General features: G+C 41.9%; 1 protein-coding gene across 5 annotated transcripts in view; it reads left to right on the top strand.

Moving 5' to 3' along the window:
* The window catches only part of LOC122548353 (misshapen-like kinase 1), a 309,681-nt gene that overhangs the window by 155,904 nt on the left and 129,632 nt on the right, over positions 1 to 24,145 (top strand). For all 5 annotated transcript variants that reach the window (XM_043686889.2, XM_043686890.2, XM_043686894.2 and 2 more), the window contains exons 3-4: positions 4,270 to 4,326; positions 24,007 to 24,132. In XM_043686889.2, the coding sequence (XP_043542824.2) occupies positions 4,270 to 4,326; positions 24,007 to 24,132 (183 nt within the window). The remainder of the gene's footprint in view (positions 1 to 4,269; positions 4,327 to 24,006; positions 24,133 to 24,145) is intronic.

Raw genomic sequence — 24,145 nt, forward strand, 5'->3', positions numbered from 1 at the left:
GGGGCATTTAAACAGTCCTTGGATAAGCGTATGGATGATGATGGGATAGTGTAGGGTGATGGGCTTAGGTTAATTCACAGGTCGGCGCAACATTGAGGGCTGAAGGACCTATTCTGTGCTGTATTGTTCTATGTTCTATATTAGCAATTCCAGAAAGTGTAAAAATAGATAAGTCCCCTGGGTCAGGTGGGATTTATGCTAGGATTCTCTGTGAAGCCGTGGAGGACTTTGCTGAGCCTTTGGCTTCATTGTCTACAGGAATAGTGCCAGAAGACTGGAGGATAGCAAATGTCGTTTGTTTGTTCAAGAAGGGGAGTAGAAACAACCCTGGAAATTATAGACATGTGAGCCTTACTTCGGTTGTAGGTAAAGTGTTGGAAAAGGTTATAAGAAATAGGATTCATAATCATCTAGAAGGGGATACGTCGATTAAGGATAGTCAACATGGTTTTGTGAAGGGTAGGTCATGCCTCAAAACCTTATTGAATTCTGAGAGAAGGTAACCAAACAGGTGGATGAGGGTAAAGCGGTTGATGTGGTGTCTATGGATTTCAGTAAGGCATTTGGTAAGCTATTGCACAAAATACCGAGTCGTGGGATCAAGTGTGATTTAGCCTTTTAGCTGTTTGGATCAGAAATTGCCAACTGAAAGAAGACAGAGGGTGGTGGTTCATTGGAAATATTCATTCTGGAGTTCATTTACTAATGGAGTACTGCAAGGATCTGTTTTGGGGCCACTGTTGTTTGTCATTTTTATAAATGACCTGGATGAGGGCGTAAAAGGATGGGTTAGTAAATTTGCAGGGGACGCTGAGATCGATGGAGTTGTGGATAGTGATGAAGGATGTTGTAGATTCGAGAGACATAGATAAACTGCAGATCTGGACTGAGAGGTGGCAAATGGAGTTTAGTGCGGAAAGGTGTGAGGTGATTCACTTTGGAAGGAGTAACAGGAATGCAGAGCACTGGGCTCATGATAAGATTCTTGGTACTGTGGATGAGCAGAGAGATCTTGGTGTCCAGGTATATAGATTCCTGAAAGTTGCCACCCAGGTTGCTAGGGTTGTTAAGAAGGCATGAAGTGTGTTGGCTTTTATTGGTAGAGGCATTGAATATTGGAGCCATGAGGTCATGCTGCAGCTCTACACATCTCTGGTGCAGCACATCTGGAGTCTAGCGATAAACATCTCTGCTATCGCTGCACCATGTGTGGTCAGGAAGGTACAGGAGAATTGTGTTTCCAGGGAAAAGAAATATGCACGTGAGGGGAGCTAAGTTTTAAGTTTCTGGACATGCTGCCAAACAGGTGCTCATTTGTGGATTCTGTCTCGCTACTTGAGTAGCTGAGAGAGCAGGTGCAAATTATCCCCAAAGTTTTGGATATTTTTGATAAGTTGCCTTGCTGTCCTACGCAGTTTACTGTCGTCGCTCTGATCTTCTCCTGCAGTTCAGTTGAGTGATATTTTTAGCAAACCAGAAGCAACATTTGAAACGGAAAAAATCTTAAATTATCATGCCAAGCATTTTTTAAAATAGTCAAGAACCTAATCTGAATGATGCAACAAATTTGTTGGATTGAATTATCTTTATTATCTATGTATGGAATTCATATAGAACTGTGGTGTTTCTTAGCATTTATTACTGTGTGTGCGTGTAACTTTCTCACCACCATTATCCCCTGTAACCATCAATACTTTATTGTTATTGCTTGAAGTCTTTTCTCCTGACATAAACTATATTTAGAATTTAGAATCTATAATTGTGCTATTGAGGTTTCTGTTCCTGCACAGTACATGAACTTGCAGTGAATATTTTGTGCACACCCTTATTTAACAGAAACCCAGTGCCGTAATGCTCGTATCTATATTGTTGAATGAAATTCTTTGACATTAGTATGTAGAAATCACTTCTATTTGTATACATATGATTGATACCTTCTGATTGGTGCTCCTCTTGTTTATCTCAAGCTTCCCAGATCAATTCTTCCATGTTTTCTCTCTTCTGCATCTGAGTGCAAGTCATTGGAGTATCTTGGATTAGATTAGATTCCCTACAGTGTGGAAACAGGCCCTTCAGCCCAACAAGTCCACACTGACTCTCCGAGTAACCCACCCAGATCAATTTCCCTACCCTTATATTTCCGCCTGACTAATGCACTTAACACTATGGACAATTTAGCCAGTTCACCTGACCTGCACATCTTTGGATTGTGGGAGGAAACCGGAGCACCCGGAGGAAACCCACGCAGACTCTGAGAGAATGTCTGTGTGGAGTTTGCACAGTCAGCCAAGGTGGTTTGTAATTACTAATCCATAATTGTTTCAAGAACATAAAAACTAGACTGTCTTCCCACTCTCAACCCTTTCTTCTTCTACCTTCAAATTTTTAGAAAGCAAACTGGAGACCCAACAAGGAATCCATTGAAGTGGGATGTCTTTACGTGGCCCACCTTCACTCATTGCTGTGAAAGCGAGTTCTCGAAGCACATGGACCACTCACTAAACTCATTAAGTGTTAGTGTTTGTTATTGTATTTGGCTCCAAACTGATGTAGCCACTGGTTATTATTGTGTGTGTGAGCCTTCTTTTTGCCAGATAATAACAGTCAGATGTGATCATTGGTGTCTAGTATCTTCATGTGATGCTCACCAAGCATTCTTGAAGCAGGACCTTGAGGTCTATAGAATTCTTGACTAGAGAGGCTGTTGAGACTGGACCATTAAGAATATTCAAAGTTGAGAGACATGATTAATCAGTAAGCTAATCCACAGTTATGGGAAAATGCAGAAAATTGGAGTAGAGGATTATTAGATCAGGCATGATCTTGTCGAATGGCAGATCAGACTTGATTGTGTAAATGGCCTAATTCTACTCCTAATTCTGTTTTCATTCTGAGGATGTGCCAGGTCCACTGAAGCTGCATCTCTTTGGCTAGTGTACTCTGGAAGGATTTTGAGATGTTTTGACTGGGTGGGAGAGGTGCTTTCTGTGTAATCCAGTATGCCACACAGATGATACTTGTCATCTATACCAGCTGTCTACATTTGAACAGTAGAAAATGAGCATTAAAATGACATGTAACATATCAACAAAGTATCATTGAATCCCTACAGTGTGTAAACAGGCTATCCAGCCCAACAAGACCTTCTAAAGAGTATCCCACCCAGCCCCATTCTCCTCCCACCTTACTCAACATTTCCCCAGACTAATGCATCTCACCTGCACATCCCTGGACACTGTAGGTGATTTAGCTTGGCCAGTTCACCTAACCAGCACGTCTTTGGACTGTGGCAGCAAACCGGAACACCCGGAGGAGATCTACGCAGACACTGGGAGAATATGCAAACTCAACACACAGTTGTCTGAGGCTGGAATCAAACCCGGGTCCCTGGCGCTGTGTGGCAGCAGTGCTTATCATTGAGCCACTCTGTTTTCTGTTAATTGCAAATCACCTTTCATTTGAGGTTTCTCATGAAATCTACATGGATTGTTCTTCCCCATGTCTACATAAACCCGTTTGAAGTGGAAAGAGGTGAATACCCCTGTTCTACATTGTTGTCGTCTTGTTATCATTGAACAATAATGCACAAGATCTGAGACGTTTTGGGTCATGTGCCAGAATGGCTATTTTTGACGAGTCAACTAGTCATGTGCAAATTAGGTTGCTTGGTTAATTTTATACACACTGTGGAGCCTGCTTAACTGTATGTGTTATGTAAATATAGGTGCACATACACAGTCCTCAAATTAGAACACAAGTATTTTTTATCTGCCCCGAGTTGCAGCATTATTTCTAGTCCTGGTGGTGATGATTGGATTCAGTAGCCAGTCTTGCTTGGTGGCCGCTATGCTGGTTCTTTGTATTTAAACTCCTGCACCTTGTATTATCTAGATGTATTCCAGGTTTTGGAGAGATCACCCTACTCTTGTTTGAAGAATTTCCTGTAGCTTGTAGCGAATAATGTTTGGTTCAGTTCAAACAGACTCTTAACTTTATTCTGTACATTTGTTGGTAAGTTCTACCACACCTTCAACTCTTTGCTGACAGTGGTGTCAAAAGCCAATTATTTTGTTCATAAGGTGAAAACTTTCCTTGCAGATCCCATATTGGAAGCATTGGTGACTGTCAGCTACCATTCTGGTTTCATACTCCTATAAATAAAGACAAAAATATTTGTCAACTCAGTGACAATAACATGCAGCAACCTCATTCGAGAATGACTATTTTTGTGAGGTAGAAATGCTGATTTTTATTTTTCTCTTCATCTAGGGTCGACATGTCAAAACGGGACAGCTTGCAGCCATCAAAGTTATGGATGTTACAGAGGTAAGAGCAGTCTTCAGTTAGGAGAATTAGAATGGTAGCTGTTGTCTTGTGAAGTAACATTGGACCAAACTTTTTTTTTAAATGTTACTTAATTTAAAAAATAGACTCAATATATTTGAGAAACCTCCTTCTCATGTTGTAATGGTAGTATCTAGCTGATAAAATACCAAGTTCAGTTTATTTTGCTGTCAACCATCTTGATCAACCTAATTCAACAGTAGTGGAGTTGTTGCTGATTTGTAACAATTGATCATTATTAATGATTCTGCAGTCGATCCAGTCAGGAGGTAATGGAAAACCAAAGTATCAGAAAACACAGTCCAAAAGACAGCTCCTCCCAAATGTGGAATGCTTGCCACATTTTCTCAAATTACTCATACTGCATCTTCGAGTCATATTTTACAGAAGAGATTTATGGCCTTGTATTTAATGAATCCATATTTTATGCTATTATTGCATACTGAGGAGTCAGTTCTATAGACTGACCATTTGGTCTCTGGAAATAATGTTTCCTCAGATGAGTTTATAATTCACCCCTTCAAGCACAGGTTGTTTCCTCTGGTTTTGAAGTTCTGAGCAAGGCAAAATAAATAGCTGTATTGGTGTGATCTTGTTCCTTTGCCATTCATAAATGAGCAATTATAGCACCTCTTGAACGTCTCTCTTTGTAAACTCAGAATGGTTTAGTGCAGCAAGTGGCTATTTGGCTCATTGTACTTTCGTAGACTCTTTGAAAGGGTCATCCAGTTAATTCACTCCTCTACTTGTTTTTTTAAAGCTGCTCAGAAAGTTTCTCTTCAAATAGTTATCTATTTTCCCTATATCCTCATTTCCCTTCCCTCCTTAGATTGTCTTGCTATCTTCAAAGACCTGTCTATGTAACTTCATGATCTCGCTCTGTTGCACTCACTGTAAATTATACTATTTAATTCTGATTTCTTCCCCTCAGTCTACCAAAATGAATAACCTCACACTTGTCTGCATTAAGTTTGGTTGCCATGGCTCTGTCTATTTACCGGCCTGACTGCTGTTATCTTCTTTATTATCTATGACATTGTATCAAGCATGAGATGTACACATGTGCACCAGAAAGCAGTCTGCCCCCTGGGTGCACCACTGTATATATCCATTCAATCTAACAAACAAGTATTCATGACTGTTCTCTGCTTCAGTCCCTTAATTTTATGATGTGAAAATACCTATGATACAAATGTGTTCTTCATAAGCTAGTCCAGCAGAAGAGGTTTAGGGGAGAGCTTTCAAAATAAAGCAACTGGAAAGCTAAAGAGGAATTGCTGACGAACATCAGGCTGGCTAAAGTCTTTTCCAGGGGCATCAATCAACCAAGAGCTGTATATTGGAAATATATAGAACAGTGCAGCACAGGAACCCTATTCCCTGCATTTCAAATGACTCTAAATGCCTTTCAAACTTGGCTAATATATCTGCTTCTACCACTGCTCTAGACAGCCTGTTCGAGGCTCCCACGGCTGCCTTTATTTTTCAGAAAAAAAGAAAAACTTTCCTTGCAGATCCCCTCCTTAAACCCCCCACCCCCACTATAAACCTGTGCCCCCTTGTATTTGACATTTCTAACCTGAGAAAGTGACTCTGACCACTATGCATGCCCCTCAATTTTATATACTTAAAGTTATTAAAATCTGGGGTAGCATAGTGGCTCAGTGGTTAGCACTGCTGCCTCACAGCACCAGGGACCCAGGTTTGATTCCAACCTCAGGCGACTGTCTGTGTGGAGTTTGTCCATTCTTCCCGCTGTCTGCATGGGTTTCCACCGGTTGATCCAGTTTCCTCCCACACTTGAAAGATGTGCAAGTCGGGTGAATTGGCCATGCTAAATTTACCCATAGTGTTCGGTGCATTAGTCAGAGGTATTAGTCTTCGGAGGGTTGGTGTGGACTTGTTGGGCCGAAGGGCCTGTTTCCATACTGTAGGGAATCTAATCTAATTTAAACAAAACCAAGACACATGAGCCAAATGCTGGCGGGTGGGACTAGATATCTGGATAGTGAAGAATTATTATGGAGGTATACAGCACGGAAAGAGACTCTTCAGTGCAACTCTGTCTTGCCAGTGAGACTTCCCAATCTGACTTAGGCAACATTTGCCAGCATTTGGCCCATGTCCTGCTAAGCCCTTCCCATACCTATCAAATGATGTAATTATATTTTCATATTTTCTAAATGCATTACCCTCTGCATGAAAAGTTATGCCTCAGGTTCTTAAAATCTCTTTTTCCCTGTCACCTTAAACCTATGCCCTCTGGAATCATTGAACCCCTATAGTGTGGAAGGGGGCCATTTTCCCATCGAATCACACCGACCCTCTGAAGAGCATCTCACCCAGACCCAGACCCACACCCCCACCATATCCTGAACTCCCACGTTTATCATAGCTAATTCACCTAGTCTATACATCCCTATACACTACAGGCAATTTCAGCATGGCCAATCCACCCCACCTGCATATCTTTGGACTGCGAGAGGAAACCAGAGCACCTGGAGGAAATCCATGCAGACATGCAGGGAGAACATACAAACTCCACACAGACAGATAGCTGAGGCTGGAATTGAACCAAGGTGCTGTGAGGCAGCAGTGCTAACCATTGAGCCACATGCTGCCCCTAGTTTTTACCCAACCCCAGGAAGAAGACTTTGACTATTCACCCTATGCCCTTCATGATGTTATAAACCTCTATAAAATCACCCCATAGCCATCAATGCTCCAGGGAAAAAAGCTCTCCTATTCGGCCGCCTCTTAAACTTCTAATCCTCCATTCCCAGTAACATCCTTGTAAATCTTTCCTGCACTCTTTCAAGTTTAATAACATCCTTCCTATAGAAAAGCGACCAGAGTTGTATGCAGAATTCTAAAGGTGGCTTCACCAGTGTCCAGTTCAGCTGCACCATGACATGCCAACTCCTATACTCAGTGTTTTTCCTATACTCCCGTCTGCCTGTGACTCCACTTTCAAGATACTATGCACCTGAACCCCTCAGTCTCTTTGGTGAAACTCCCCCTGCCCTGCCATTAACTGTATAAATCCTGTATTGGTTTGCCTTACCAAAATGTTGTGCACCGTCAGCCTGAACAGTTCCTGATGCGTATGCCAAGCACAGCATACAGGGGAAATAGGCATCCCACTTTTTGGCATGGACCTGGGGTTTCTGCTAGGTGGGGTGGGGTGGGGTGGTGTATGAGAAAATCTTCCTGTTTCTTCAGGACCAGCAGTGAGGCTGTGACACCAGACCATGCTAGCTCGATCCAAGATTGCCACCTATGTTAGAGCAGTCTAAACCATCTGGAGCAATGCCCAACACTGGAGGAAGAAGGTCAGTGACCTTCTCCATTCCATCAGCATAAATGCCATTCTCTTCTGTGTCCTACTATCTATCACTGCCACTGGGCCCACCAAGGTTCATGCTTGACCACTCTCACTAATGCATGCAGGGTCTTCCCACTCCCCTTCACCTACCACAACCTGCAACCTGATAACCCTTCATGCCCTCTGCACAGTTGAATCACCTGCTCCAACAGTAATAAACGTGTTGCCAACTTTATCCTTCAGTAATATGTGCCTCTTATTCCAGGAGAAAACTAACCCAGCTGAGTAGAAAGAATCCAAATGGGTGGTGTGTTGTCTGTTATTAGAATCCTCATTGCTTAGGAGAGCAGTCCTGACTGACCACCCGAGCAGGATCGAAAAGTGTGGTGCTGGAAAAACACAGCAGGTCAGGAAGCATCTGAGGAGCAGGAGAATTGAGGTTTCAGACATAAAGCCTTCATCAGCAATCATCAACAGTCATGATGTGCTTTTCCAGCGCAACACTTTTCGATTCTGACACTCCAGTATCTGCAGTCCTCACTTTCTTCCACCTGAGCAGGGCCTGGACTGATATTGGAGGCTGCCCTTGATTTCAAGTGTGTCGACAAAGATCTCACCCCTTTGATAGGACTGAAGCCTGCAGACAACCATGGCAAGCTTCCTGGCTTTGTGTCTGTGCTGAACTGCAAGGCAATAAAGATAGTAGTCTTAATGTAAGCTTAGTATCTCTGGCTGAGGGGGCAAACTGCAAAAAAGCAAGTCAATGCAAGGCAGGAATGCTGGAAGCATCCAAGGAGGCTCCGAGTGAGTACTGTACCAGAAAGTGAAGAGCTCAGAGTTGTGGTGTATTCCAATCCATGAGCTTGGGTACATGTTCCTGAGTGTGCTTCGCTGCAGTGTTGCAATGCCTATTACTGGTGGGACCCCTGACGTAATGTTGAACAGCAGTAATATGTGAATCAGAGATGTGCGATGTGGATTCATAGAGGCTAGCACATGTTGGATGCCAGTACCTGTGGATTTGACTTGCTTGCAGGCAGTGCTCAAGAATGTGCCTGGCGTCTAACGTGGTGGTCTTTAGGAGCCAATGGTGAGGTGAACCCACAAAGAACCTGCTTTGATTTCCATGTTGAACTTCCCTGAGGCTAGTTTTAATATTTCAATTGATGGCGAATTGAGCTGTTAACAAGGCTTTCGGTTATGAAAACCACAACATTCATGCAAATTCTTTCCATTGCTAGTCTAGTAAACGTAAGTATGCATATGGGAAATCTGTATAACTGACTCAGCTACTTTTGGAAGAGACTGTGTAATACTTCGCTGTTACTGGAGTTTAGTATGGTTAATTTCTCTTGGGTGCAGAGAACCACTCAATAGTAGGCAATCAAGGCAAGGGTGCTATTTCTATCCGTTCTGCTGGCTTTTTATTCCCCAGTACGTTGAAAGTCCTCGTTTACAGATGCTTTTAGATTAGATTAGATTACTTACAGTGTGGAAACAGGCCCTTCGGTCCAACAAGTCCACACCGCCCCGCTGAAGCGCAACCCACCCATACCCCTACATTTACCCCTTCACCTAACACTACGGGCAATTTAGCATGGCCAATTCACCTGACCTGCACATCTTTGGACTGTGGGAGGAAACCGGAGCACCCGGAGGAAACCCACGCAGACACGGGGAGAACGTGCAAACTCCACACAGTCAGTCGCCTGAGGCGGGAATTGAACCCGGGTCTCTGGCGCTGTGAGGCAGCAGTGCTAACCACTGTGCCACCGTGCCGTCCTCTTATTTCTCACAGAATCACTGTAATAGCTCTGTTTCTAATACCGTTGGTCGTTTGCCTCACCTTTGTCCAACTTTGGTAGCAGTACTTTAGTCCATTGTTTTTGAACTCTCCCTATATCTCTCTGCTTTCCCACCTCTCCAGGCAGGTGTTGGAAGCTTTCTGAAAACCCATTCTGCCTGTGTCTTTGATCATCTTTCCAACCTCTACTATAGTCGGTTCTGATAAAAACGCAATAGTTCTGTTCTCATGCGATCCTGCATTATAAGAAAATCATGTAATAGCAGCACCATTTAAACTAATGGGGCCAGAATCGTGTCATAGCCAATACAGAAAAGGAAAGTTGGCGTTCTACAAATAACGGTCTAAACTCTTCACTCGCATTATAGCCAATTTGTGTTAGACAAACTCACATTAAAGCAGAACCAATTGCATATAGCATTTTCTATTTTTGCTACTGAGTGTTTTGGGTTTTTCACAATATCAAAGATTTGTAACAAAATTATTGACCAGCTTTTAGTACCATAGATTTTTTAAAAATGCAGCAGTCTTATATTGGGTATGTCAGCGGGCTCTTAGTTCATATCCAGGGTCTGGTTTTTAATCTGATTGAGTGATTTATATTATCTCTCCAGTTTCCTCATGATGGAAGTCTTCTCACAGATTGGCACAAAATTGGGTGGCCTTGCTTAATAGAGCTAGGCTGTGAAATGGGGGGAAAATATAACCAAGGTACTTTGAGATGGAGGGAGGCTTAACCTTTATTCTGTGTTACCTTATTCCATTTAGAGCCATAGAGTGATGGAGATGTATAGCACAGAACAGACTCTTTGGTCCAACTCTTCCATGCCAATCTAGTCCCACTTACCAGCACCCAACCCGTATCCCTGTAAACCCTTCCTATTCATATACCCATTCAGATGCCTTTTAAATGTTGTAATCGTACCACCCTGCACCACTTCCTCGGGCAGCTCATTCCATACACACACCACCCTCTGTGTGAAAACGTTGCCCCTTAGGTTTCTTTTATATCTTTCCCCTCTCACCCTAAACCTATGCCCTCTAGTTCTGGACTTCACCACCCCAGGGAAAATACTTTGTTTATTTACCCTATCCATGTCCCTCATGATTTTATAAACCTCTATAAGGTCACCCTTCAGCATCTGATGCTCCAGGGAAAATAGCCCTAGCCTATTCAACCTCTCCCTGTAGCTCAAATCCATCCTTGCAAATCTTTTCTGAACCCTTTCAAGTTTCACAACATCCTTCCACTAGGTCTTTTAAGTTCTTGCTTCCCTCCATGATTTCCAGTCGCCTCTTCACAGAGCTGAATGATTTTAACTTGGTCTTCCTTCTTTTCCTCAGTTTAGTAATGCTTCATAGGATCAGAGTATCTGAACTACAGATGCATCTTTCCTTATGCACATTTGGTCCTTTAACTGTCAGCTTTCTACTTCTAAGTCCCCCACACACCTTAAATGGAACTTCTGCAATTCCAATGCTAACAACATAACTTTTATTTGCCAAACTCTACTTTTTCATCAGCAACTAATAACATTCAAAATAGAAGTCAATTTAGAGCTTGTTTCCATATCCAGGAACCTATTTCTAGAATTTCTAGTTGTCGCCTCTGGGTTGAATTGAAGAAAAGGTTTGTAATTTGATCAAATCTATCACTACCTACTTCTTGGGACAGCTCTTTCACTTTCTTTTAATGTCAGTAATACTATGGCGAGTGCTTCTGTGAATTCCCCCATTTCTGCTAGGTTGCTATCCTATAATTTTATAGTTGTCAAGGTGGTTTAATTATAAACATGTATGGTGGGTCTGGGGAAGGTGAGACTTGAACCCAAACCTTCTGGCTCAGTCTGTAGTCTTGTATGCTGTTACTGCTGCCTGGTTGCTTCTTGAATTATGTCAAGATTTGTCACAGGAGCCTTAAACTCAGTTCTTGCTTCGCAGCGCAAAACTCTGGAATTCCTTGCCTCTCTCAGCCGACTTGCTAGCCTGTCCTCCTTTCCTGCGTGGCTTGATTTTGAAAATCTGAACTTGGCGTTGCCTAATTGCTGCCAGATAATCGAGCTATTCAAATGTGGTGGTGTTCTGCACCATGGGCAGAGCTTTCCCTCTTGGCTTCTGAATTTGGAAAACAATTTGCCTGACGGGATCACTCATCGGTATGGAGACCAAATTGAGAAAACTGTATCCCCGTCTTGCAGTGTACAAATTTCTCCCCTGCTCTTGTTGTTCAAAGAGAAAGTCAACAGTGTTTCAGCCAAAATTTAGAAAATAACTAACAATTTGGAAAGAGAAATCCAAGTCAAATCAAGCCAACAAATGGGATAAGAAGCAAGTTTATATATTGATTTAAGTAACCGGTTGGTTTCTGATTTGCTTCTTTTGTGGCTTGTGGATAGTAGGACGATTTTAAACAACATCTGATCATTGAAATGCATGATTTACATGGATGCACCCTTGAGATTAGCCCCTTGTGTTCATTCACTCACCATTTATTTTGTTTGTTGTGGTCATCATGGCTGTACTTGTAACCAGTTCCATGTTCTGCAAGTGGGCATTGTGGTTGACCACTGTTAAACAAACATGTTCCTGAAACGTGCGGGACAGAATTTTGAGCAGCTTAAACAATTAATGGTAGCTAATTATTTTAAAATTAAATGAAATAATGACTTGAAAGTTGAAATGAACCTTTTTGTACGATGACAGTAATATTTGCTTTTTAAAAAAATTCTGGTCTTCACTGAACACCCGCATTTTGGGAGTGGGTGTATTTCAGTGAACCATTGTGCATGTTGCCATTTGCACACTATCATCAAAAACAGCCTCTTATAATGATTGCAGATGCATAAGCTATGGGAATGGCTATACTGATGAGATTTTTAAAGAAATACTTGTGCAGAATTGTCGACAAGAGGCTGTCAGAGTCGAGAATATTGTGTTCAGTTCTGGTCGCCTCACTTTAGAGAAATGTGGAAGCTTTAGACAGGGTGCAGAGGAGATTTACCAGGATGCTGTCTGGACTGGAGAGTATGTCTTAAGAAAAGTTGAGGAACCTAGGGCTTTACTCATTGGAGCGAAGAAGATAAGAGGTGACTTGATAGAGACGTACAAGATGTTGAGAGGCCTCGATAGAGTGGATAACCAGAGACTTTTTCCCATGGCGGAAATGTCTATCACGAGGGGGTATAATTTTAAGGTGATTAGAGGAAGATTTAGGGGAGATTTCAGAGGTAGATTCTTTACTCTGAGAGTGGTGGGTGTGTGGAATGCACTGCTAGCAGTGTTAGTCATGTCAGATACACTAGGGACATTTAATCAACTCTTCAGTAGGCCCATGGATGATAGTGCAATGAAGGGTATATAGGTTAGTTTGATCTTAGAGTAGGATAAAAGGTTGACACAACATGGAAGGCTGAAGGGCCTGTACTGTGCTGTACTGTTCTATTCTATGTTCTATAACATACTTGCAGAGTAGATTTTGTTGATGACCATGGGTTGAAAATTACTTGTGTTTTGGTCCTGCTGAATGCCATGTTTTGCAGCCTTTCAGGTATAGCTGTGCCAATTATAGTTAAAAATGTTTGGAAAATCTTGACTATTACAGGACCAGAAATATCTGTTTTAGCACTCAGGATGCTTTCCGATTTAGAAAGTGTTCATGATACTTCAGTTTTCGTATGTTACTTTCATTGATTTTGATTGAAATAGTTTGCATAATAATGCTGAAGGTGTCAAAATAATCCATGTGCCAATCTTAAGTTTTAACCTTCTTTATATTCTTGTTTCCACTTTAAGTTGCAATGTGCCACAGATTGCAATAGCTGTCTAATTTGTGGATCCTTCTCGAGGTGCAGTGCTCTGAATAAAGTCCAATCAGAACTTTATACAACAAGCATATCGTGCATCTGTGACCAGCCCACTTGAGTTAAAGATCAGGACTCCATTAGACTTTTTAATGATTTGTTTCCATCTCTGACCACTAGCTTTTAGTGATTTTGGTGCTTCAATCTCCAAATTTGTCTGAGCCTTCGTACTTCCTCAATTCTTGCCATTTAGAAAGCATGGTGAACAATGTGTCTCACTTGACCTTGCTGATCACCATCACCTTAGCTTAAATTTATCAGTTATTTTGCAACTTGCAGCAGCCATCTGCACTGTTTACTTTGCATCCTTGCATTTCAGTATCACAAATTTATGTAGTCACTTCTTTATTCCATCATCTGCATCATTTCCAAACTTAGCTAAAAGCGAGCTTCCAAGTGGATCCCAAGTGACATTCACATCCTGACCATTTTGAATTCACATGCATTCTTGCTAATCTCCATTCCTTCCTGCATCACCGATATCCTGCTTGTATCAATAGGTTACCTCCAATGCTCTGCGTGCTCCTTTTGGTTGACTGTCTCTTCTTGTGGAACCTTATTGAATAAATTCACAATCCACATTAATAGTCATCTACTGTGTTAGTTGCTGCCTCAAAAATTGACCTTGGGCGACTGGATGTGATTATTGCAAATCCCCACTGGCACACTTAAATAGTTGGTCATGGTTCAAAAGAAGATTCCAGTAACTTTCTCATGGGACTCAAATGTTTGATGCAAAGTAATTTTGGGATGAGCTGTGAAATCAGAAGCACAACATGGTGTGTGTACAGATGCCACATGCACTGCACCTCCCCCACACGTGCACACCACAAGCTCCCTAACCTCTGGAAAACTAGATGTCTGAAAACTAGAAGAACTCCATCCCAATTTTGTGCTATGTTTCTTACTCATTTTATTGTATTGATTTGAATGTTGATGTTCTAATGATCTGGCAAGACTTTTCTTCAAGCTGCTGTCTTATTTATGAATAAATTCTACCAAATTAAAATTTCAAAAGCTGTTGATATCGAAAACTTGAAATGCAGACATTTGGTAGTGGAGAACTTGAGTATAGTTGAAAACGCACACACACCCATTCACCATCTCAGACATGAATTCTGCCTTGAGTGACTTCACCACCCCTAAGATGTTGAGGCAAGTCAGAAACCCTCATAACATTAAGAAGTGTTTTGATGTGCATTTATGAAGTTAAACCATGTAAGGTTATGAGCCAGGTACATGAAAATGGAATTAGCATAGTTAGATTATTTTTCATAGAACATTCCAGCGCAGTACAGGCCCTGGCCCTCGATATTGTGCCGACCTGTGAAACCAATCTGAAGCCCATCTAACCTACACTATTCCATTATCATCCATATGTCTGACCAGTGACCACTTAAATGCCCTTAAAGTTGCGAGTCTACTACTGTTGCAGGCAGGCTGTTCCACACCCCTATTACTCTGAGTCAAGAAACTACCTCTGACATCTGTCCTATATCTATCACCCCTCAATTTAAAGCTGTGTCCCCTCATGCTAGCCATCACCATTCAAGGAAAAAGGCTCTTGCTGTCCACCCTATCTAACCCTCTGATTATCTTGTATGTCTCAATTAAGTCACCTCTCAACATGGTCTCTAACAAAAACAGCCTCAAGTGTCTTGAAAGACCTTCCCTCCATACCAGGCAGCATCCAAGTAAATTTCCTCTGCACTCTTTCCAAAGCTTCCACATCCTTCCTATAATGCCATGACCAGAACTGTATGCAATACTCCAAGTGTGGCCGTACTAGAGTTTTGTACAGCTGCAGCATAACCTCATGGTTCCGAAACGCTGTCCCTCTACTAATAAAAGCTATCCCACCATATTCCTTCTTAATAGTCTTATCAACCTGGGTGGCATCTTTCAGGGATCTATATGCATGGACACAGAGATCTCTCTGTTCGTCTACCCAGAATATTGCCATTAACCCAGTACCCTTAATTCCTGTCACTCCTTCCAAAGTGAGTCACCTCACACTTTTCTGCATTAAACTCCATTTGCCACCTCTCAGCCCAGCTCTGCACCTTATCTGTGTCCATCTGTAATCTACAACATCCTTCGGCACTAACCACAAATCTACTGACCTTAGTGTCATCCGCAAATTTACTAACCCATCCTTCTATGCCCTCAGCCAGGTCAATTATAAAAATGACGAACAACAGTGGCCCCAAAAAGATCCTTACAGTACCCTATGAGTAACTGAACTCCAGGATGAACATTTTCCATCAATCACCACCCTCTGTCTTTTTCAACCAGCCAATTTCTTATCTAAACTGCTAAATCAGCCTCAGTCCTTGGATATTTTGTCCAGCACACACATGCTGAAGGGTCTATTTCATTGAATCTGTAACCCCCTTTCCACCTTCCACAAAGGAGCAGTGAAAGGCAATTGAATGATGAATCGATGGAGGTGGCTTGCATGAACATTTCCATCCTAGGTGGGTGGGGCATCATATAAATACAAAAGATCACATTAAAGCCTTTAATATCATGGATTGGCCATGCTAATTTGCCCATGCTTTCCAGGTTAGGTGGGAAATGTGGGGTTAAAGGGATATGGTAAGCAGGTGGGTTTGGTGGGATGGTCTTTGGAAGGTTGATGTGTGATCTTAATAGGGCGAATGGCCTGCTTCCACACTGTAGGGATTCTATGATTCCAGCCAGATGTATCGACCTTTTCCTGAGGTCTCCAGTGTAACAGTTACCAGCCATCAGCTGGTTTAATTCATTCACTTGGTATCGCAAAGTTGTGGAATATACTGTTTTAAGGTTTTTGTGAGGATCCGTAGCTCAGGTTGCAGGATTTTTTATAGATATTTTTAGTAGAAATTTAACATTTTTACAAATTTACAAAAATAAACAAGACTCTCAAGTACAAACATTGATATACAATTAAATCTTAAATAAATAATAACCAAAATTTAACAAAAGAAAAATACTGAGAAAGAAAAAAAATAAAACTCAACTAACTACTAATCTAACCTACAACTAACCAGTGTGTATAATTAAATCTCTTACATTATTCAAATAAGAGAAAGAAAAAAAACCAATGGATAACATAGAAATTGGGTAGTGAGATACATGCTCGGAATGTGTTAACATCAAATGTAACAAAACCCGTATTCGTGCGGGATTCCTCTCCCAAGGGGCCCCGGACCAGCCAGGTTCGTAATCTCAATTAAATAAAAGCCTTTGTTAGGATAGCCAAAATATCTGTATTTATATAATTCAAGAAGGGCTGCCATATTTTATGAAATAATTTGGTCTTTCGGTGCACCATATTTGTAAGGAAGTCAAGGGGAATACATTCCATAATTATCTGTGCCAGTTTGAAAGTCCTCAGCCACCCAGTTTACCAAAATATTTTTCCTTGCACAGAAAGAGAGAATAGAAAATAATCTCTTCCCGTGCATATCCAGGGAGGGTAAGTTTGAAAAGCCCAAAAGGAGAGATACAGGGTCCACTTTAATTTCCATTCTTAAAATTTCTGTCAGGGTACTTGCTACTTTAGTCCAGTATCTTCGAATCTTATGACAGCTCCATAGGCAATGTACAAGAGTGCCCATCTCTATTTTACATTTGGGACACAGTGGAGATGCTCCTGCCTTAAATTTTGCCAATCGATCCGGTGCTATATGAGCCCTATGAAGTATCTTCAGCTGGGTAGCCTGGGTTCTGTTGCAGATGGTGATTCTTCTGGCGTTTTCCCAAATCTCATTCCATGTTTCTATAGAGATTTCTAGTCCCAAATCCTGATCCCATGTTTTAAGCAGATTGTCCATATCTCCCGATACTTCATCATGTAGTAAATGATAAATACGACTGACGGAAGATACCCCCTGTTGGTCGTAGCACTCTACATTCTCTATCTGATTTATGAAGACTATCTAATAACGTAGTCTTCTTCTGTATATAATCTCGAATTTGGAAGTATCAAAAGAGGTCTCCATTAGGTAATCCGAATTTCTGACGCAGCTGTTCAAAAGACATCAGGACCCCTTCTTTAAATAGGTCCCCTAGACATGAGATACCCCTGGATCTCCAGAGTTTAAAAGTGGCATCTGTAAACTTCGGTTGAAATCCCCATGCTCCCACTATCGGCACATAGGGGGATGTTTTATGTGAGTTGCCCTCATTTTGCCGCATTATATTCCAAGCTTTAATTGTGTTTAGTATTATAGGGTTTTTACAGTGATCCGTAATGATTTTCCTCTTGTCTGAAAATAAAAGGTTAATAAGTGGGCATTTTACTTGAGAAGCCTCGATGTCCAGCCAGATTGGGTCTGTCTGATCCACAAACAATCAGCTATGTAACTTAATAGGGAACTTAACTGATATTTCCTAAAATCTGGGAAGTCCAATCCTCCCCTTGCCTGTGGAAGCTGTAGCTTCTTCAGCTTAATGAGGGGCCGTCTATGATTCCAGATAAAGGAACCCAATTTAAGTAGTGCCAGCCTCGGCAGCATCACCGGAAACATTCTCATAGGGTATAGGAGACGGGGCAGGACATTCATTTTAATTAGTGCTATTCTACCCAGCCAGGAAATTGGAAGGTCTCCCCATCACTGGAGGTCCTGTCTCATCCTTTCCAGTAAATGCACAAAGTTAGCCTTGTATAACTGACCAAATACTGGGGTAATAAAAATGCCTAAATATAAGAAACCCTCCAGGGACCACCGAAAGGGAAAGTGGGATCCGTCCACTAAGTGGAGTATCATAGCAAGGCCACCCATTGGCATAGCCTCCGATTTTGAGAAATTAATTTTATAGCCTGAGAATGCGCTAAATGTATTAATAACTTGGATTAAGTGAGGTACGGACCTCAGAGGATTACTGAGGAATAGAAGAACATCATCTGCATAAAGGGTAATTTTATGTTTAACTGTACCAATCCTCGGGGCCGGTAGATTAGGATCAGCCCGTATAGCTTCTGCTAGTCGTTCAATTATTAGCGTAAATAACAATGGCGAGAGAGGACATCCCTGACGGCAGCCCCTACCCACACTGAAGCTCTCCGAACCTAATCCATTGGTAACCACAACTGCTTTGGGATCGTTATACAGTGTTGAGACCCGTTTGGTAAATACCTTTCCAATGCCAAACCTTTCCAATGTGTAAAACAAATATGACCATTCAACCCTATCGAATGCCTTTTCTGCATCTAATGAGACTACTACTCCTGGTATCTTTCCCTGATGGCAGGCTTTAATCATATTCAAAACCCTTCTAATATTATTGGATGATCTACAGTCCTTAATAAACCCCGTCTGATACTCCTTTATGATATGTGGCAATACCCTTTCTAGTCTCAATGCTAACGTTTTAGAAAGGATTTTAAAATCTACATTTAGCAAGGATATTGGTCTGTATGACGCACAATCTTCTGAATCCTTTCCTTTTTTAAGGATAAGAGATATTTGCCTCTTTCAACGAAGGCGGGAGGCAGCCCTGACTGTATGCGTAGTTATACTTGTCCATAAGTGGATCAGCCAATATTCCTGTAAATTCTTTATAGAATTCAGCTTGAAAGCCATCTGGGCCCGGTGCCTTACCGCTCTGAAGTTGCCTGATTGCGTCAAGTATTTCTTGGACTGTTAGGGGAGCATTTAAGACCGATACCTGTTCCGGAGTTAGGTCCGGAAAGGTCGAATTTTTTAAAAAATGATTGCATCCTCCTAGTCCTGTCTTCACAATCCTGCGATTTATATAAATCAGAATAAAATTTTCTAAAGATTGCATTAATCCTTTTATGATCATGAGTCAAAATACCCGTACTTTCCTTGATAGACGTGATCGTTTGAGGGGCCTCTTTTTTCTTTGCAAGAAATGCTAAGTATCTACCCGGTTTGTCGCCAAATTCATATAACCTTTGTTTTGCAAATAATATTTCCCTCTTAGTCGTTTGGGTAAGAGTGGTGTTTAGAGCTGTCCTAAGGGCCATAATCCTTTGCAATTTGATAATAGAAGGTCTATCAGTGTATGCTGTTTCAGCCGCTTTTAAGCGAGCTTTGAGCAGACGCTGTTGTTCTCCCTTTCATTTTTTCTGGGTTATTGAGTAGGGGATGATCAAACCTCGCGCGTAAGCTTTGATGGTCTCCCACATCATTGATGGGTTGCTAGCCGTACCTAAATTAATTTCTAAAAAAGTTTTAAATTCTTGAGAGAAGTACTTTACAAATTTACTATCTTTCATCAGGAAGGGGTCCATATGCCAATGCCAAGGGGATGTCCCGTTATTCCTCGCCTTGATTTCCTTATATACAGCAGCGTGGTCGGAAATTGCTATACTACCTATTTTACAGGATGATATGGAATTTTAAAAAATGGAGTGGCAAAAAACATATCAATTCTGGTATGACATTTATGTGGATTGGAGTAAAAAGAAAAATCTCTGCCCTGTGGATGGAGACATCTCCATACATCTTCTAATCCTAATTCTTTGTTCAGATCCACCAATTGTCTAGATCTGGGAGATACTCCTGCAGTACTCTTGGGAATCCTATCTCTTTCCGGATCCATAATACAATTAAAGTCTCCCCCTGTAATTGTATGACGGGCACCAAGAGCCATCAATTTTGAGAAGGCTTCCGTTATAAATTTAAAGGGGTGTGCCGGGGGGCAGTACAAATTTAAAATCCCATATTCCTCTCCATTTATAAGGGTTTTAATCAGAATATACCGTCCAGATTCGTCTTTTATCTGATTTAGGATTTTGAAAGGGAAATTCTTCCGAATAAGAATAACAACTCCCCTGCTTTTTGAGCTAAAAGAAGAAAAAAAGGCCTGATCAAATCCACCCAGTCGTAATTTCAAGTGTTCTTTATCCAACAGGTGCCTCTCCTGTAGGAGAGCTATATCAACTCTTTCTTTCTTGAAACTTGATAATATTTTCTTCCTTTTGACTGGCGGATTACTCCCCTTGACATTACAGGTGCACCACTTAACCGACTGATCAACCATAATCGTCCAGGCAAATAGAACATAGAACATAGAACAATACAGCACAGAACAGGCCCTTCGGCCCACGATGTTGTGCCGAACATTTGTCCTAGCTTAAGCACCCATCCATGTACCTATCCAATTGCCGCTTAAAGGTCACCAATGATTCTGACTCTGCCACTTCCACAGGCAGCGCATTCCATGCCCCCACCACTCTCTGGGTAAAGAACCTACCCCTGACATCTCCCCTATACCTTCCACCCTTCACCTTTATGTCCCCTTTTAACACACTGTTTTATCCGGGGAAAAAGTTTCTGACTGTCTACTCTATCTATTCCTCTGATCATCTTATAAACCTCTATCAAGTCACCCCTCATCCTTCGCCGTTCCAATGAGAAAAGGCCTAGCACGCTCAACCTATCCTCGTATGACCTATTCTCCATTCCAGGCAACATCCTGGTAAATCTTCTCTGCACCCTCTCCAAAGCTTCCACATCTTTCCTAAAGTGAGGCGACCAGAACTGCACACAGTACTCCAAATGTGGCCTAACCAAAGTCCTGTATAGCTGCAACATCACTTCACGACTCTTGATTCAATCCCTCTGCTAATGAACGCTAATACACCATAGGCCTTCTTACAAGCTCTATCCACCTGAGTGGCAACTTTCAAAGATCTATGAACATAGACCCCAAGATCCCTCTGCTCCTCCACCTTACTAAGAACCCTACCGTTAACCCTGTATTCCGCATTCTTATTTGTCCTTCCAAAATGGACAACCTCAGACTTGACAGGGTTGAACTCCATCTGCCACTCCTCAGCCCAGCTCTGCATCATATCTAAGTCTCTTTGCAGCCGACAACAGCCCTCCTCACTATCCACAACTCCACCAATCTTCGTATCATCTGCAAATTTACTGACCCACCCTTCGACTCCCTCTTCCAAGTCATTAATAAAAATGACAAACAGCAGAGGACCCAGAACCCTCGGGAGTGGAAACCTTATCCAGAACATCCTGAGCATAGAGCATATAAAATTCACAAAAATAAAGGCTCAAAATAACAGTACTCACAACAGTATAATAAAAAACTATTTCTAAATAATAAAAAAAAACGTGTTTAAATGGAGATTTTCCCCCTTGTTCACAGGGGTTATCACTTCCTTTCCAAAGGTCCATCGTATCCTCTCCCAACCAGTGCCCCATCCTTGACCCAGGTGCTCCTCAATAGGATGAGGAGAACTCAAATATACTACATAGCTCGAGTTAACAGTGAGCACCCTACCCCCCCCCCCCACCCACCTGGATATATTTGGTAATGTCAATACCATGTATAAACATATATAACTATAAAATTATAACCTCAACAAGTAATAATATAATAATACAAAATAACAAGGGAAAACAACCCCGCTCCTAGAGACAGAGGTAAAAAAGAATAAGGTAACCACCTCCCCCTACCAACATTAACTAGACCCTCCGGCTTATTATATATATAATATAGATATATATGGGGGGGGAGAGAAAATCTTTAAGTCGAGAACAAATAAATAAATCCCTCTCCCCACCCCCGAAGATAATATTAAACAGTAAGGTAAAAAAAAGAAAAGTGGGGGGTGTAAACCGGAGTGGGGAGAAGGCAAACCAACATTCATTATCTCTTACAATTTATCTGAGAGTCCAAAATTCCTTAGCCTTTTCCGGCAATCTGAAGTTATACACGGATCCTTCATGGTTAAAGCGTAGCGTCGCTGGGTAGTCTAAGGAGTACTGAATATTTAAGTCCCTTAAACACTTCTTCGCCTCATCGAATGCCTTCCTCTTTCGGACCAGAGCTGGGGAAAAGTCCTGGAATAACATGATCTTGGATCCTTTATAGATCATGGCTTGGGAATCTTTTCCAAGATTTCTAGAGGCTTCTAGGAATATCTGCCTATCCTTATAGCTCTGCAGCCGGAACAGGACCGGGCGTGGGCGCTGGTTCCAGCCGAGCCCGTGTATTACAACCCAGTAGGCCCATTCCACCCTTACCTGGCCTGATCCAGCCTCCAGATATAAAAGTTGTGGTAGCCACCGTTCGAGGAACCCTGTAAGCTGGCCTTCCTCTTCCCGTTCGGGAAGGCCTAGCAAACGAATATTTTTTCGACGACCCCGATTGCGCTGTAGTTTCGGAGGTCGCGGCCTTTAGCTCCGCCCCTCCGACTCGGCACTCGATTTCCTTAATGTCTTGGTCGTGCTTTTGCAGCACGGCCTAGAGTGAGTCCCATCGGCTTCAGGACTCTTCAATAAAAGCATCGATCTTCGCATCCAGTTTGGAGATGATTTCCATGAGGCTTGCCACTGTAGGTAAGTCCCCCGGGGCGGCTGTGGACGCCTCTGCTGCAGCTGGAGAGGGTCGGGGAGGGGTTCCTGCTTGCTGAGAGCTGCGGGCTCCCTTCCCTTTAGTCATTTTTACTGAAGATTAGATTGTTTAAATTTAATACTAAGCAACTAATTAAATTAAACAGCTATTTTAAATGATTTGGTGAGTGTGGTGGGGGTGGGTGACCCACTTTGCCCAAGTCTTGGGAGGAGCACTGTAGACTCAGACTTGCTGGGTCGCCGCCATCTTGGATCCCCCTCAGGTTGTAGTTTAAATTGTTGGTCAGTTTGCCGAGGAGTTTTTGTTTGCAAACATTTCGTCTCCTAACTGGGTGGCATCTTCAGTGCTATACATACTGGATACACTAAAGGCCTGAAAATATTTTGGATGTGTTATTATGAAGTCTTATTGGACTTAAGCTGTTCGAAGATGTCCGTATTATGGATTTACATTTGACGGTGTGGAAAATTTGGACGAGGTGCGTTACTCCTCGGAGGGTCAGTGTGGACTTTTTGGCCGAAAGGCCTGTTTCCACACTGTAGGGATTCTATGATTCCAACAAAGCAGGACAAATCCAATCCAAGTACAGGTATGACTCCATCAGGCTGCTCTGCCATCAACATGGTGTTGTTAACAGTGCTACATAGCAACACTTGCTGAGAGTCTGTTCCTCCATGCTCATGCCTTTGTCAATGTTGTCATTACCTCAAGGCCTGACACACTCACCTCACCTCTGCAATTAGTCTTTTGTCTATATTTGGACAAAACGGCCTCAAAGGGCCTGAAGAGAATGAAAAATGGAGTAAAAGCTTCACTACCTTGAGTCAAATCTTGCACAACAGAAGGTGATTGTCAGCAGCTGGAAATTGAAGCAGTTTTAAAAAAAATGCTCTGTTTTCATTTGAACAGTGCATTTGTTCTGATGATGATGCTTTCTCAGCTTGTGCAAATTGAGGTATCCTAGTACTGCTGCGCAGTGCCCTGGAAGTTGATCCTTCACTGAATTGCCAATATTTACGGATTATAATTTTTGTGTAGTCACTGGTGGAACAAGCATAGTATTTTACTAAATCATCAGTTTCTCTTTGAAGCCTGACCTGCATGATGTCTGTGGCTGTTCAGGCTGCCAGAGGGTTCTCAATCAGAAACGTGAAACTCCACTTTTAGGAAGTGGCGTATTGTTTATATTCAGGTGATAAATTCACTGTGAAGCATTAATGCAGTAAATTGTAATCTCCAGGGTATTAAAAAAATCAGAAAATAAAAAAAAATTGGAATGCTTTCAGTTTTTTTCTTAAAATGTATAATGCATGAAGTTTGCTTATGTTTGAATTCAGGATGAAGAGGAGGAGATCAAACAGGAAATTAATATGCTTAAAAAGTACTCGCATCATAGAAATATTGCAACATACTATGGTGCCTTCATCAAGAAGAGTCCTCCAGGCCATGATGACCAACTTTGGGTGAGAAAACATT

This window comes from Chiloscyllium plagiosum, unplaced genomic scaffold, assembly GCF_037043375.1.
Source record: "Chiloscyllium plagiosum isolate Xiang-an unplaced genomic scaffold, Cpla_swu_hap1 HiC_scaffold_44, whole genome shotgun sequence".
In the NCBI taxonomy this organism is placed as follows: domain Eukaryota; kingdom Metazoa; phylum Chordata; class Chondrichthyes; order Orectolobiformes; family Hemiscylliidae; genus Chiloscyllium; species Chiloscyllium plagiosum.